Below are 17,469 nucleotides of genomic sequence, written 5' to 3'. Positions count from 1 at the left end.
CCAAAGCTGATAGCCTCATTTTCAGTTCCATAGCATTGCTTCGCAGGACAGAAAATTTGAGGGATGTTTAAGAAGTCCATGGAGAATACATACTAAGAAAAGCTATGCTTACATTTCAGAATATTTTTACAACCAAAATAAACTTATCTTTTAATTCCATTTTTCCAAGAACTTTTTGAAGTTCCCTTGTAGAAGACAGTAAAACATCTTTTTGAACCATGCATTAAAGTTTGTGTGCAGAGAGTGAATAATAGTGTATTAATGCTGTAATATCAGTAGCATAGAGTGCACTTTAGGGAAACCTGTAACCTAAGCAGCTAACATTATTTTCTTTGTTTATAACAGTTGAATTTTAACATTGCATTTAGAATTAGCTAAAAGATGTACATTTATTCTGGTATTTATTGTAATCAGTGTGGTACTTAAGGGAAAATATCTTTAATGTTAAAAGAGAAAAGCAAAGAGTTTTTTTTTTAAGAGTTAAGCTTTTTTTTTTTTTTTTTTTTTTTTTTTTTTTGCGTTAGAAAGGTACTTGTTTCCCTGTTTGGGAAAAATTATAATTACTGGCTGTTTAAAATTATGTAAATACTATATAAAAATTGCAGCATTTGTTTTTATGAGGTTTTAAAAATCATTTACCTGAAAGGCAGAGTGAGAGAGGTAGAGATAGATCGTCCTTCTGCTGACTTACTCCCCAAATACGTACGATAGCCAGTGCTGGGCCAAGTTGAAACAGGTAACTAAGGACTCCATCTGAGTTTCTTACATGGGTGACAGGGGTCTAAGCACTTGAGCCATCATCTGCTGCCTCCCAGGTACATTAGCAGGAAGCTGGGTTGGAAACAGAGGTGTGATTTAATGCCATGCACTCTGATAGGGGAGGCAGGCATCCCAAGCAGTGATTTAACCCATTATACCATAGCACTCCTGTGAATATTTTTGATGAGCAAAAACATAGAAAATTTAAATATCATCACTAAAGAAATCATTTTAACAAAATGAAGACATTCAAAGCTTTAAGTTTCTTACTTGTTAATTTAAAAAAAAAAAAAAAAACTGTTTCCTAAAAGGATATTAGAGCTACATCCAAATCTCCTATATCTGATCTAAGCATTTTTTCTATTATCTTTATTTTTTTTAAACTTTTATTTAATGAATATAAATTTCCAAAGTACAGCTTATGGATTACAATGCCCCCCCCCCCCCCAAACTTCTCTCCCACCTGCAACCCTCCCCTTTCCTGCTCCCTCTCCCCTTCCATTCACATCAAGATTCATTTTCAATTCTCTTTATATACAGAAGATCAGTTTAGTATATATTAAGTAAAGATTTCAACAGTTTGCCTCCACATCGTAACACAAAGTGAAAAATATTCTTTATCTTTAATATGCCGGGTACTGGAGAGAATTTTCTGCATTGTAGATTTTGGCATATTTTCCCAGTTGCCCACGTGTTTTCCAACTCCTGATCTGTCTTTGTGGGAAAGGTATAATGTTGAACTCTTTATAGATTCTGGATGTTAACCCTTTATTAGTTGCATTGTTTGCAAATATTTTCTCCTGTTGGTTGCCTCTTCACTTATCTGAGTGTTTCTTTTGCAGTACAAAAGCTGCTCAGCTTGATGTAATCTCATTTGTCTGTTTTGGCTTTAATTGTGCTTCTGGGGTCTTTTCCAAGAACTCTTTGCTTATGCCAATGTTTTGCAGAGTTTCTCCAATGTTTTCTAGTAATGTGAGGATATTGGGTCATAGATTTAGGTCTTTGATCCATTTTGAGTTGATTTTTGTGTAAGGTATAAGGTGTAAGCTCTTGTTTCATACTTCTGTGTTGCAGTGGATTCGTTTCTGAGAAAGGAGTGTGGTGGGGGCAGGAGGCGTGGAGTCACCACACAGATCCCAGGAGTCGGGTGAAATCAGGCCCGAGGCAAGCAGCCTGCAGACTCGTTTATTTCAGTTGCTAAAGCTGCTTATATAGCCAAGGCAGCCAATCCGGTCAAGGGGCGGTCTATGCCTTAACCAATCACAGCCTGTTGCCAGTCAGGCTCTGTTGCCAGGCAGTTTCTGAAACCATCCAATCACAGCCTGTTGTCAGTCCGGCTCTGTTGTCATGTGGTTTCCGAAGCCATCCAATCATGACCTGTTGTCAGTCAGTCTCTGTTTTCGTGTGGTTTCTGAAACCATCCAATCACGGCCTATTGTCAGTCAGGCTCTGTTGTCATGTGGTTTCCAAAGCCATCCAATCACGGCCTGTTGCCAAACAGTTTCTGTCATCAGCGGCCATCTTGGCATGACCTTCTCACCTTCTCTTTCCACCACACTTCTGCACATGGAGATCCAATTTTCCTAGCACCAATTGTTGAAGAAATTGTCCTTGTTTCAGGGATTGGTTTTAGCTCCTTTATCAAAGAGGTTGGTTGTAAATGTGTGGATTGATTTCTGGAGTTTCTATTCTGTTCTGTTGGTCTACAAGTCTGTTTTTGTACCAGTAACAGGCTGTATTGATTAAAACTATGTTTAAAAGTATGTTTTGAAATCTGATATTGTGATGCCTCCAGCTTTGTTTTGTTGGACCTCTCAGTTGCAGAGATGCCCACTTGCTCGGGAGGACGCCCAAAGATCGAGACTCCAGACCAGTTGATGCAAAAAGCACGAGGTTTTTATTGAACGTTTGCGCAAACGGGCCCCCACCTCAGGTAGTGAGGAGCCCTGAGCGGCAGTTTCACACAGGTTATATAGGCAACGAATTAGCATATTCCTAATGCGCATGCGTAGGATTGGTCAGTTCAGAGGGACCATTAGCATATGGGAGAATGCTGGCAAAGAATGCTGGTGGAGAGTGCTGGTGGAAAATGCAGAGGTGGCACGGGATTGGCTCGTTCGGAGGGACAATTAGCATACCGGAGAATGCTGAGGGAGAGTGCTGAGGTGTTACAGGATTGGCCGGTCGCAGTGACATCATAAGTGCGCGCGTAGAGACTCTCCAAAGGGGAGGGGCAGTTCTGCTCTGGGTGCACCCAGAGGTTTCCTGGAGGGGAGGGGCAGTTCTGCTCTGGGCGTGCCTAGAGGTTCTCTGAAGGGGATTGACTTTTCCTTCCCAGAGAATGTCCTGCCCGCTAGACTCTGGGGAACATCTAACCTCTTAAGAAGCCCCTGATATTTGCCCAGGCCTAGTTTCTTGTCCCTCTCCCCCATAAGGGTCCTTCAGTTTTTGTTGTTTAATATTGGTTTTGGAAAAAAAAATAATAATATTGGTTTCAGTATTTAAGATCTCTTTTGTTTCCAATGAATTCGAGCATAATTTTTTTCTAGATCTGAGAAGAATGTCATTGGTATTTTGATTGTGATCATGTTGAATCTGTAAATTGCTTTCGGTAGTATGGACATTTTGCTGATATAATCTGATTGTAGACCTACCGTATGATCCAGCCATCCCACCAAAACCAAAAGAAATCAGCATATGAGAGTTATCTATATCCTCATGTTCATTGCAGCTCAATTCACAATAGCTAAGATGTGGAATCAATCCAGATGTTGATCAACTGATTACTGGATAAAGAAATTATGGCATATTTATGCTATGGAGTACTACTCAGCTGTTAAAAAAATGAAATCTTATCTTTTGCAGCAAAGTAGATGCAACTGAAAACCATTGTACTTAGTGAAATAAGCCAGTCTCAAAAAGACAGATATCATATGTTTTCCTTGATTTGGGGAAACTGATAGAGTATCTAAAAGGTACTGCATTGGAGTGAAATTGACATTTGGAGATTCAATGATTGTTTACAACCCTTGTTTCTTCTTTCCAGTGTTTTCTAACAGTGAAAATGTTTGTAGTCTGATTCTTATTCCTGTGTAGGGACATTAAAATTATTTATTTTCATTTGTTTGAAAGGGAGGAAGAGAGGAGAGAGGAGAGAGGAGAGAGAGAGAGAGAGAGAGAGAGAGAGAGAGAGAGAGAGAGAATATGAATCTCTTCCATCTATCGGTTTACTCCCCAAATGTCCGCAACAGCTGTGGCTGGGCCAGGCAAAGGTCAGGAGCCTAGAACTCAATCTGAGTCTCTCCTGTGCGTGTCAGGGGCCCATCTACCTGAGCCATCACCTGCTGCCTTTCAGGGGACCATTAGCAGGAAACAGAATAGGAAATGGGGGTGAGACTTGAACCCTGGCACTCTCATGTGAGATGTGGGTCCTAAGCAGATTGATTACACACTGCTCCACAATGGCTACCTTAATTTTTAAATTTATCTTGAATATTCAGGATATGTCCTTTATCCTTGGTGTTTTGGCATTTCACATGCACATATGTAGGTGTGGGTGTATTCTTGTCCATAGTGCTGAGTACTTTGAAGACTGTGTAAACCCCAAGTCTTGGGTCTACCTCTGGGAAATTCTCTTGTGTATTTCTCTGGTGATGCTTCCTCCCCTCTGCCCCTTTCCATCTTCAATCTTTCTGGATGCACTATTGACTGTACTGTTGACTTGTTCCACCTCTGCAATTGATACTATGTCTTCTATCTCTGATTTTTGGAGCAATTTCCCTGGTTTTGTGTTTTAACCCTTCTTTTAAAATTTTTAATTTTCATTTCTCTGAGTGTTCATATTATCAAATATCTGAAAATATCTTGAGAATTATCTTAATATTTTTATTCAGATTCTCAACTGAGTTTTTTCTTTCGGATTCACTCCTCTTCCCCCTTTTAAATCTGAATAAACCCATCTGGATCTTTCTCTTTCATATTGCTATCTTTCTCCGAAGGTTAAGAATTTACAAATGAGACAACACAAAACAAATGAGAAGACTGAAAATAATCTAGTAGATTAGTTACTTAGTTAACTAATGAATAATTAATAAGCTAAACTACTTAAAAAAAGCCCAGAATGTCTTGAGTCACGAACACTTTCCCTCTGTTTTAGTTCTCCCCAGACAGATAATTCAGCTTCTCTGGAGAGTGTTGTAATAGGGGCAAACTCCTGGTTCCGAGCGTTTCACCTTGAACGTGCAAAGTTGGGGCAGGGGTGGTAGGCTCTCTGATTCCTAGAAACTGAACTGATGCTTTTCAGCCCCAAGTCTGATGCTTGTCCTCAGCCCTGTGCTTCTCTGGATTCTGCAGGCCAGTGAGCTTCCTCCTTAGCCTAACCCATTCCTGCTTCAATGATTCCAGAAGCATCAAAGGTATTTCACCCTTTGACTCCTGGTCTGTTCTCTTTATTGTATTCCTTTTTATTAGCTTGGTATTAGGAAAGAGGGAATATGAGAAAATCTGGCTAGTTCTTGAGTAGAGAACTCTAATTTTATTTGAACCTAGGAGGTTCTCTCTGGTAAAGCACATTACTAACCTTTGCCTCATTTTGCACTGTTTTATTTTCTCTGTGTTTTACATGTAGTACTTCCTTGTGTAATTTGTCTCCCCCTGCTGGCTATCCATCCTTCCCTCCTCCACACACCAAGGGTCAGGGATTGTTTTATTTCCCCTTTAGTTCTAGTGCCTCTTACTGTGCCTGGAATATATCAGTCATTTAACAAATGACTATGGAGGGTAACAGCAGCAAGGGAGGCAGTTGATAAGAATTTTACTTTCTTTTTTCTAACTCTCATATCAATACTGTAATAAAGATACTTTTCTCAATTATGGATGAATGCATTAACGTTCAGAGAGGTTAAATCACTTGCACAGATTTACTCTGTTTATTGGAAGAGACAGGGTTAGAATTTGGAGAAAAGAAGAAAGGAAATACTGATAAAAATCCTGTTCACATTTTATAATTACAAATTTGCTTGGTTGAATCTTTTAAATCAGGTAAACTTTGCTTGAACTTGTACTAGAACCTTCCAAAAGAAAAGATATACTAACTCATCCAGAGAATTATTGTTTATATGTTAGCAAGTCTTGTTTTAGTTACGATTCAGCTTCATTTTAGATAATACGAAACCCAAACGAGGTGGCTTAATTAGAGGTACATATTTACTATGTGGAAGAAGTCCAAAGCTAATCTGGCATCAGAGACTTACCCTCTGTTTAGCTTTCTCCTCTGCCATTACCAGGTTGTGACCCTCATCCTCACAGTCCAAGTGGCTGCTGGAATTCCAGCCTTGATAACCAAGTTTCAAACCACAGGATGGAGGGAAAAACAAGGTATATGACCTCCCTCTTTTTTTCCTCTCCTCCCTTGGAGACTTCCTGAAAGTCCCTTATAACTGGGCTCTTGTACATCTGAGGGTCAGGACCCCATCTAGCTACAAGGGAGAGTAGGGAAGGAAGTCTTCTCATTATTCTGAGCTCTAGCCAAGTGTGAACACCTGCTATTTCCTACAATTGCTTCGTGTTGTCCCTCATCTGTTCCTGTAGTTTTCCTATTCTTACACTTTGTAATGCTGCCTTCTTACATTGTGTAAATCTTGCCTTTCCTTTACGGTTTAGCTCAAATATTACTTCCTACTAAAGTCTTTTCAAAGATTATGAATCTTTCCTTATAAATGCCCATCTTTGTGAGTAAGGGTGCTCAAGGAAGGTGTGGTATTTACTTGGCCCTCCAGAAATATTTGGCTAATGAAAGCTTAAATTGTTTTGTCTGCAAAGAGGAAGCAATTTTATTAGGTTTCTTTTCTTAATTTCCTTGATATCTTTCAGAAAGAAAAGATTAGAAAGATCATATTAATTTTAAATCTTGTTTTTAATAACATGATAGTAGACTTTTAAGTTCATAAGCTATAAAGGTCATTGAATTAAAATTTATTCTTTAACATATTAATAATTCAGCAACATTTTAAATGTATTATTCTTTGGGTTTATGTATAAGGAAAATATCTAGATATATTTGACATATTATTTACAGTAGAAACTTACCTAGATGTTTGTGTGTTGTCCCTTTAAAATTATTTTAAAATTTTATTTGAGAGGCAGAGAGGGACACACACACAGACACAGAGACAGAGAAAGAGGAAAGACAGAGAGCTCCTATATACTTGTCTCTATCCAAATGTTTGCAATGGCTGGGACTTGACCTGATTTCAGCTATCACTGTGCCTCTGGGTGTTCACATTAACGGGAGGCAGAAATCATAAGCTTCACCCACAAATTAAACCCAGGAACTCTGATTTGGGAGGCCATAGTATTTTTTTTAAGATTTATTTATTTATTTGAAGGAGTTACAGAGAGAGAGAGAGAAAGAGAGAGAGAGAGAGAGAGAGACGGACGGACGGACAGAGAGAGAGATTTTCCATCTGCTGGATCACTCCCCAAATGGTTGCATCGACCCAGGCTGGGCCAGGCCAAAACCATGAGCCAGAAACTTCTTCTGGGTCCCCCACATGGCTGCAGGGTCATCTTTTGCTGCTTTCCCTGGAGCATTAGCATGGAACTTGATGGAAGTGAAGCAGCTGGAACTAGCACAGGCGCTCATATGGATGTCGGCATTGTAGGTAGTGGCTTAACCTGTAACCTGCTATGCCACAGTACCAACCCCACAACAAAGGTTTATATGGAAGACTATAAAGTTGCATCTGTTGAATATAGAAAATTAAAAAAATAGAAGAGTAGAAAAGGAGAGAAATTAATTACCTGTAATTTCACAACTGTAAGATAACTAAAGTTAATAGTGTAGATATGTTTCTAATTTTTATTGTATCTGATTCATCGATCAATAGATCATTTATAGATTCTGTTGGGAGTCTCTTGAATTTTGCACATCTTACTAGCAGAGGCACTGACTGCTTGTGATCCATATTATCTGTAGAAGGATATTTGCATAGCAAGCATCCTTGGAAGATAGCAGTGTTCCCTTTGGAGTAAAGGGTAGGCTTGCTTTTGCCTGTTAGAAGAGTTGGTTCCCTCCACTCAGGTTTGCTCACCTGTGATACATCCCAAGGCATATACAGTTGTCCGTTTGCCTCTTTGTGTTAACCTGTGGGAATTGGGGCTTAGGAAACTTACACAAATATTGACAGTCTTGCTATTCTTGTTGAGTAAGGAAGTCCCCGTGACTCAGGAGATTCCTGTCTTTCCCTAGCATCCATGAGATGCTGTCATAGGCTAACTGGGCAGCTTGCAAAGAGGGTAAGATCTCAGGTCCTCCGAATTCACTATAGCTTCTTGGTTTTATGCTTAGTAAGGTTTCGCTGTCTTAAAATCAAATTTGATTTTACTTTGATCTTTGAAAAGTAAGTTTTTAAAATATATATTTTTTTTTTATTTTCTGTTAATTTTTGCAATAACTTTTGTGGTATTTCATACATACAGTTTTAAGAGCATAATAATACTTACTGCCATACCCTCCCTTCCTCACTGCCTCACTCCCACCTTGCCTCTTCCTGCTTTTCTTATTTTTATTTAATTTTTACAATGATATACTTTCAGTTTTCTTTATAATCATAAGCTTAGCCCTCTAATGAATAAAGAATTCAGCAAGTAACAAATAGAAAAACGACTGTTCTTCAAGCATATGGACAAGGGCTATAAACAATAATAAAATCTCAAAATGTCAATTTCGCTCATATAAATTATGTTTTTTCTACAAATGTCATATTTTCCCTGATTTGTGGTAACTAATAGTTTTCATATTTAATATTTAATTCCTCGGATGCTTCCTAAGTGTTGAGTTGAGGCAATAGTTAGCCTATTTTTTTCCCTAATAGTTAGACATTTATGGTAAACATATTTACATAACTTGTTTTCCACATTGATTTAGAACCCCAACCTTTATTATATAATTTTTAAGTATTTTTTCTTTATATTGATCTTTAATTCTTGTATTAGTCTCATAATAATTTTAACTCTTTATACATTTTAGTATCTAATAATTACTTAGATTCTCCACTTAGTATTCCTTTCAAAATTGTTTTCTTAACTACTCTTTCATGTCAATTTTAAATTAATTTTGTCATATCTCTTCTAATTGTTATAATTTTGATTGAAATTATTAATTGTTAAATGGATCTGGAAAAAAACTGACTGGTATATCCACAATATTGATTCCTTCAATCTAGAAACAAAGTTAAGTTTTCAGGTCTTTCTTTGTCAGTAAATTTTTCAAAGTTTTACAAAACATGTGATGTCCTGTGTAATTCTTATTAAGGTTGTTTGTAAGTATTAGTCACTAACTTTTTAAAATTCCTAAGTTTAGAATTGTAATGATATGTGAGCAGAATTATTTTATTAACTTAGGTGGTAAGTCAGTTATGTTTTTAGAATTCTGTGGCACTGAACTATAAGTGTATTCTAATGACTTACAGACATTTGTTTATGTATTCCTTGCTAGACTACACTTGCTTCTTTGAAGGATGAGGTGGTTTCTGTTGAAAATGAACTCTTAGAATTACAAGAAGTGGAAAAACAACAGAAAGCCCTTATTGAAGTATATAAAACTCAGGTGACCAATTCATCTATTTCAATGTTTGCTAAAATTGGTTGGCAATTGAAAATACTGTGTTTGCTTGCCATCAAACCAAATGGAACTGAAGAGAGGTGGGGCCATTATTTTGTGATATTGTATGATACGTCCCAAGCATTTCCTTCTTTCCTTTCTTTTTTTAAATATTTATTTATTTATTTATTTGAAAGTCAGAGTTACACAGAGAGAGAAGGAGAGGAAAAGAGAGAAAGAGAGAGGCGGCGGGGGGCGGGGGGTGTCTTTCATCCACTGATTCACTCCCCACATGGCCACAACTGCTGGAGTTGAGCTGATCCGAAGCCAGGAGCCAGGAGCTTCTGGGTCTCCCACATGGGTGCAGGGGCCCAGGGACTTGGGCCATCTCCTACTCGTTTCCCAGGCATAGCAGAGAGCAGCCAGGACTCAAACCAGTGCCCATATGGGATGCTGGCACTGCAGTTGGTGGTTTTACCGGCTACACTACAGCGCCGGCCCCTCCTTTCTTTTTAAAAAAGATTTATATATTTATTTGAAAGGCAGAGTTAAAGAGATAGAGAGACAGGGAGAGAGGGAGAGAGATCTTCCATCCGCTGGTTCACTCCCCAAATGGCCACAATGGCCAAGGCCGGGCCAGGACCTCCTTCTGGATCTTCTGTCTTAAGCTGCTTTCCCAGGCACATTAGCAGGGAGCTTGATCGGAAGTGGAGTAGCTGCAGCATGAACCAGTGCCCATGTGCGATACTGCCATTGTATGGGGTGGGGCTTAATCCATTACACCATAATGCTGGCTCCCCAAAGCATTTCTTATGGTCTCAAATAAATAGATGTTTCGGCCGGCACCGTGGCTCACTAGGCTAATCCTCTGCCTTGCGGCGCCGGCACACCGTTCTAGTCCCGGTTGGGGCACCGGATTCTGTCCTGGTTGCCCCTCTTCCAGGCCAGCTCTCTGCTGTGGCCAGGGAGTGCAGTGGAGGATGGCCCAAGTACTTGGACCCTGCACCCCATGGGAGACCAGGAGAAGCACCTGGCTCCTGCCATCGGATCAGCGCGGTGCGCCGGCCGCAGCGCACCAGCCGTGGCGGCCATTGGAGGGTGAACCAATGGCAAAAGGAAGAGCTTTCTCTCTGTCTCTCTCTCTCACTGTCCACTCTGCCTGTCAAAAAAAAAAAAAAATAAATAAAATAAATAGATGTTTCTAATTCCTGGCTCAAACACTACCTGTGGATGTATTGGGTATACCAAAAAATAGATTTAAAATTAGTGATATAACTGTTATATGAACTTTAATGTATAATCTTATTAATCTTGTTTATATTTGTTTCTTATATTTAATGGTATTGATTTAGAGCAGGGATATGGAACCTTTTATCTGCCAAGGGCTATTTGTGAATTTATAACATCATTCTTATCAACTTTTGTATTATACAAAATAAGCCTGCTACAAGTTTATTGAATTTTGAGTCCTGCCTGTGGTGCCAGACCAAATGATTTTGTGGGCTTTATAAGGTTCTTTGGCCAGATATTCCCTACCCCTGATAGAGTAATGCCTCCCTTCTGGGGCCATTAAAGCCCAGGACACCCCCCCCCCCCAAAAAAAAAAAAAAAGATATATTCACATGAAAGGCCTAGAAAAGAACCTGTGACAATATTTATGAAGTAGAGCATATATTTAGTGGTAATTTATAGGAATTGGAAATATAATGTTAAAAAACGTTTTTGTGAAAAAGACAAGATTTAACGCAGGTCCTTGCATGATGGGTAACAAACTGATCAATAAAAATCCTAATTTTATTAGAAGAGAGTTTGAATTAAGGAATGTTGAGCCAAGAGTAAAAGCTTAGGGGGACAAAGTATGCACAAGTAGGAAGAAGCTGCACCTGAATGGACTGGATGATAAAAGAGAGTTGAGACATCCGGGGTTGGAGGGAAGAACAGAGGCTGTGGAGGACCGTGGGGATGTCATCTGGATTTAATCCTTCAGTGGATGAATCCCCGTATTTTGCTGCTGGGCTTTGTGTAACATGTTCAGATGTTTTTTGAGTAGATTTTGATTTTCTGGGGAAAATAATTGAAATGGGAGCCCATTGGGGCCAGAGACTGATTCGTTAAATAGCATTTACCTGGAAATGAAAATGCCTGTAGCCTTCAGAGTTCAATGGAGGAGACTAGAACTGATGGGAGAAGATAGGTAAATTATGAAAGGACTATGGATAAAAGTAGAGAATTTAATGATTTCATATTTAAAGAAGGAGTAGCATTAGGCATTGATAGAGTAATAATGATTTCTTTACAATAAAAGTTGGATTTTTAGCTTTTTTATTTCATGTGAGATCTTAATACATATTGCTGTAATGATGTGTTCTATTTTCAGGTACAAAAGTTGCAAGAAGCAGCTGAAGTGGTGAAAAAAAGATGTGAAAATTTGCTACATGAAAATAAACTAATAACAAAAAGCAAAGATAAAAAATTAGAGAAGGTAAGTTTAAAATTTCAGATAATCAAATAATACTTTATATATATATGTTTTTAACTTTATGAAAATTATCTAGGTTTCTTCATTTTGATAATTTTTTCTAGTTCCTACCTAGGCATGATCTATTCTCAATCTTTGTGGGAGTTCTTTTCCTAAGGAAATAAAGTTTCTTCCAGGTGTGAAATGTTGTTTGTTTATATGAATGTTCTTCGACTTTTTCCTTCATATTTGGGAAGTAGCATAAATGTTTAATTTTTCTGATACAAGAGCAGACTTACTTCAAAAAACTGAATATTTACCACTGAGCATCAACCATAAGTTTGCAAACTGATCTTTCTTTCTTCTGCTTGTGTATCTTTTGTGTCTAAAAAAGCAAAATAAATATTCTCTGCAGAGTGCATTTTTGGAAGAAAAATGATATCTTTCAAAAACCCACCATTTCCCTTTATTCACCTTATTGCAGCAGGATGAGGGGAAGGCCAGTACTGGCAAGTTAGAATGTTTTTGTGAATATTTCTAAGTTTTGAAATGAAACCGCATCCCTTCTTGGGGTTTCCTGCTGTTTTGGTGAGGAGGATGGAGAGGTCATGGGATGTTAGTGCTCAGTTCCAACTGAGTTCACTAAGGGTTCCATAGTTGCTGGGAGCCCATCTCTTGGGAGTGAGAAGTCAGGGGGAGGTGCCAATGTGAAGAAGAGGTTTGCCAGAGCCAGCGCCCTCACAGAGATAAAAGATAGCCCACCAGATGCACCTCTGACTGCGGCATTAGAAATATTGTTCACCTCTTTTTAGCAGACCAAAGAAACCGTTTCGTGTTCTTTGGTCTCTTTTTTATCCCAAGAGACACACCAGCACAGTGTCTCTTCTGCTAGGCAGCACTGGAAGTAAGAGCCTGTATTCAAAAACCTACTGAAAGAGCAGAAGGGACAGCAGCCTGTTGTCCAGGTACTGTGAGGTCACAATGTGGTGTAACTGGTACTTAACCAGGAAAGTAGGTTCTTTTTTAGTGAAATTATTCTTTTTTCTTTTCCACTGGTTTTCTTGCGGGCTCTTAGGTGTTTTGGGGATGCAGGTGCACTTTGTTCTGGTTTTATCTTTTCTGATTAACAATGCCAGATGTTGCACAGAAGTTCTAGGTGTTCCCTGTCCCCAGGAAAGAGCCCTGGCTCTTGTTTTTTCTCCTGGTGAGTGTCCTAAATGCTGGGTCCAACTATTTGGCTTTAAGTAGCAGCACAGGCATTTCTTTTTTCTTTTTTCTTTTTCTTTTTTCTTTTTTTTTTTTTTTTAATTTTTTATTTAACTGAAAGGTAGAGCTACAGAGAGACAGAGAGAGATGTCCTCCTTCTGCTGGTTCACACCCCAGCCAGCTGCAATGGAGCCAGGAGCCCCACGTGGTTGGAGGGGCCTAACCTCTTGGGCCATCCTCCAGTGCCTTAACAGGCCATACTCAGAGAGCTGGATTAGAAGAGGAGCAGCTGGGACACGAACCGACACCCATATGGGATGCCAGCACTGCAGGTGGAGGCTTAGCCCACTATGTCACAGCAATTGCCCTAGCGCAGGCATTTCTTAAGGTTGCTGCTTGTCACATCTCCATAAAAGGGTGATAGTGAAGAACAATGCAGCCAAAGAGATTAATGTAGATAAAATTGGGGAGTTTTGTTCATTGTAGCAGTAATGATCGGAGTGGTAAGTGAGCACTGATGCTGTTACCTATCTTGAAATAATGGCAATGAACCCCACCAGTTTGAGCTGAGTGAGACAAGGCTCTGTAATTTAGTGAAGTCTGATTTATAAGACTGAATCACTAAAAGTGAGAATTACTTTAGAGTCAGTGTCTGGAGGGGAGAAAACTTGACTGGCTTTATTAATACTACTCTCTATGCTTGAATATAATGAAAAGATTCCTTTCTCCCTGCCAGTTAGTATTACTGAATTTCTTTGTTCAACAAACTGTTTGAAAGCTGAAGTCCAACCCACTTTATAGTTATATGTGCTTACTTACAGAGTCTAAAGTAATATGCATTCTTGTTTATTCTGTTACATCTCTTTATTTAAAGTCATTATGCCTAACGTACTTGTTATGTGACAAGCATACTTAGCACTTACGATAGTAGACATACTAATGCTGAATGTGTGCTCTTGGCTTGTTTCCCCCAATGCCACCACTCAGATGAGAGGCCAGATGGAGTCTCAGATGCAGGAGTTAGAGCACGTGCGCGAGTCCTTGACGGCGGCCAAGAGGAGGCTTCGCGAGTGTCAGGAGAGCCTGCAGCGCTGCAAGGGGACGTGTGCAGACCAGGCGCACACCGTTAGGCAGCTGCAGGGCCAGGTGTCCAGCGGTCGTTCTGAGTTCTGCTGGATGTGTGAAGGAACGCTTTGGACTGATTTCGCCACTTGAGGGCACTTGTGACAGGGGTTGATTGTTTTAGTCCCATCTACGTTGGTTCTTGAAACATCATTTTCAGGCACATGCTATAATATCATTTTACAGGCTCTGCTTTTAGCATTTTATGGTGACAATTTGATACTGGAAAGTACTAATTTAGTTTATTCATGCGAGTCTGTATTTAGACATTTGAGGATGGAGTGATAGTGTGAAGGAAGGAGTAAAGCTGTGCTTACATATGTTTCCTGATGGTAGGATAAGGAAATTACTGTAATTTACCTTACAGAAACTAGAATTTACCTTCAAATTGTGCATCATGTCTATTGGGATTATTTTCAATCTTTATTTTTCACATTATGTTATTTTTTCACTCCATCACAGTAAAACATGTATCATGTATGTCTGTCAGTCACCACATAGTTGTTTCCTAGCTCAATGACCAGCACACAGTCAACACTCAATAAATATTATGTAATTACTTTTTCCAAAGAAGCATGTCCAAGGACGGTGGCAAGTTTTTTCATTTTTCATTTACAGAACAGTTTGAAGGAATCCCTGTCTGTCTTGCAATTACAATATGTATTTACTATTTTTAAAAATGCATGGGCAGACATATACCCTAGTGATTTAATTGCCAGTTAAGACACCCATGGCCCACATTGAAATTCCTGCTGTGGCTCCTAATCCCCACTTCCTGCTAAAGCAAATGCTAGAGGCAACTGTGGTAGCTCAACTAATTGAATTTCTGCCACTCATGTGGGAGACCTGAATAGTGTTTCTGGTTTCCAGTTCAGCCCTGACCCAGACCTGACTGTGTTGGGCTTTTGGGTACTGACCAAGAAGTGGGAGCTGTGTCTCATATTCTATCTCTGTCTGTCTCTCTCTCTCTCTCATACACACACACATACACAAATAAATAATGAAAATTTCAAAACAAAAATGCACACACAATTTTCGTGACCTTCAATCCCTGGGAAGAGATTTTTCTAGGAAAACATCAAAGTATATAGGTTAACTTGAATTACTAATTAAAGTTTATTTTATTATCAAAGCTGCTTAATTATTTAAATCAGCTTGTGAAGCAGTGGACAGAATCTTTTTTTGTCATGGGCAAGTGTGTCTTTGGTTGATTTGTTTATTTTGCTTCTCAAAAACACATGGTTTTTACTTTATAATTGCAGCTTCACAGATACACAGCTATCAGTTAATATTTTTAGTTGAAAAGAAAACTGTAAATAAAACACTAAGTATCCAAAAATAGGAAGTAATATTTAGTGTTAATAGTTAAACTTAATAAATATTCTTTTCCCATAAAGTATTGTTAAGAATATTTTTGTTTTTTTTTTGTTTTTGTTTTTGTTTTTGACAGACAGAGTGGATAGTGAGAGAGAGACAGAGAGGAAGGTCTTCTTTTACCGTTGGTTCACCCTCTAATGGCCGCCACGGCCGGCATGCTGCGGCCGGCGCACCGCGCTGATCCGATGGCAGGAGCCAGGGGCTTATCCTGGTCTCCCATGGGGTGCAGGGCCCAAGCACTTGGGCCGTCCTCCACTGCACTCCCTGGCCACAGCAGAGAGCTGGCCTGGAAGAGGGGCAACCGGGACAGGATCGGTGCCCCGACCGGGACTAGAACCCGGTGTGCCGGCGCCGCAAGGCGGAGGATTAGCCTACTGAGCCGCGGCGCCGGCCGTTAAGAATATTTTAATTGCTATTTTCCAGAAAAATTTCCAGTTATAGGAACATAAGAATATAGTTTTTTTAAAAAAAGCTTAATCAGGAATATAAGAGCTTATATTTTAACAGTGTGACATTTCTTGTTTTCTTTCTGTGTAGGAGTAATACTAATATTTATATCCTCTTATTTCTTATGGTTGTTCTAACAATAAAATATGTAGATTTCTTTGGAAGTTGATCATGAACAAAATAGCCATGAAAACCTTTATTTTTACTTTTAGGTTGAAGGAAATCACAGTCTTCTAGCAAAGCTCTCTCTGGAAGAGGAAAATTATCTTATTCAGTTGAAGTGTGAAAACCTTAAACAGTAAGTCTTAAATTGAGTTAAAATTGGTGTTGGATCTTTGTTTTACACCAATTTTAAAATCTGTATTTTCTGTAAAAAGAAAATTGGAACAGATGGATGCGGAAAACAAAGAGCTTGAAAAGAAGCTGGCAAACCAAGAAGAGTGTCTTAAGCAGAGCAATCTGAAGTTTAGAGAGAAATCTGCAGAATACACAGCCTTGTCCAAGCAACTGGAAGCTGCTTTGGAGGAAGGCAGACAAAAGGTACAGATAGCCTTTATTTAGAAACTTTTTAATTAGTTTACCAAAGAGTTGTTTTTAGCCAGACAATATCTCATCTTGCCAAGCCTGTGATTGTTTTTGTCCTGATGACAGGGTGAAGGGAGCAATTGCATTTTTGTTTTTCACCTACTGTCCATTTGGAGCAAAACAGATCCATTACTGGTTCAGAGTTGCTGCAGTGGATCAATGGTGATGTGGCAGTCTAGGGCAGAAGGGGAAAAACACCTTGAAGGCATTAACACCTCCCCCCATGCCCTTCATTTTTAATATAAAAACAACTTGAGTGTACAGAGAATTGGAATTTTGGTTTTGATTGGTCTGGTGAGCTCTGAATCTCAAGTCTCTTGACAAAGACTGCTGCCTAAGTAAGTAGATACAAGAATAAAATTCCAGTTAAATTCATCAGGTTACCATTCAGCCTAACCCAGTGCCTCCCTATATGTCAGGCTCTGTCTGCCAGTGCTGGCCTGGCCTCAGCTCTCAGGATGCACACAGCGTAGTAGGGAGTGGTGTGGTAACAAGGGAATGTCGTCCCACATGTAACTGTTGTAACCGAGTATGGGTTCGAGGTACACTGGAAGCAGTGGTTATTTTTATCTGGAGGTGAAGGCAAATGATGAGTCAGGAAGATCTCAGAGAAGAGGCACATTGGTTGAAAACACCATTAGGAAGGACAGAAGCTGGACTTCGGAGGCCAACAGGAATGGGATTTGAATTCTGGCTCTGACAATTCCATACTGTACCTTACTTTAGGTTGCTTCTTTACACTTCAGTTTCTTGATTAGTATAGAACTGAGTGATGCTGGAAAGTTATCATCTGTGTCCTGATGACTCTCAAATGTATTTCTCCACTCATTCCCCTCTCCCCACTGAAATCTCAACTCATATCCCACTATTCACTTGGCATTTCCATTTCACGTGGGCATCTCAAACTGAAAAT

The 17,469-nt window shown here is 39.3% G+C and overlaps 1 protein-coding gene across 6 annotated transcripts in view; it reads left to right on the top strand.

The window, feature by feature from the left end:
* The window catches only part of ODF2L (outer dense fiber of sperm tails 2 like), a 50,174-nt gene that overhangs the window by 27,732 nt on the left and 4,973 nt on the right, over positions 1-17,469 (top strand). For 4 of the 6 annotated variants that reach the window (XM_062191658.1, XM_062191656.1, XM_062191661.1 and 1 more), the window contains 5 exons: positions 9,257-9,367; positions 11,739-11,843; positions 14,013-14,171; positions 16,184-16,269; positions 16,349-16,511. In XM_062191658.1, coding sequence (XP_062047642.1) covers positions 9,257-9,367; positions 11,739-11,843; positions 14,013-14,171; positions 16,184-16,269; positions 16,349-16,511 — 624 coding nt within the window. The remainder of the gene's footprint in view (positions 1-9,256; positions 9,368-11,738; positions 11,844-14,012; positions 14,172-16,183; positions 16,270-16,348; positions 16,512-17,469) is intronic. The other 2 variants (XM_062191659.1, XM_062191660.1) reach the window with 1 other exon arrangement.

The sequence above is a fragment of the Lepus europaeus genome, chromosome 5, assembly GCF_033115175.1.
Source record: "Lepus europaeus isolate LE1 chromosome 5, mLepTim1.pri, whole genome shotgun sequence".
NCBI lineage: Eukaryota > Metazoa > Chordata > Mammalia > Lagomorpha > Leporidae > Lepus > Lepus europaeus.
Note: the sequence above shows the minus strand (reverse complement) of the source record. Positions and strands in the feature narration are given on the sequence as shown.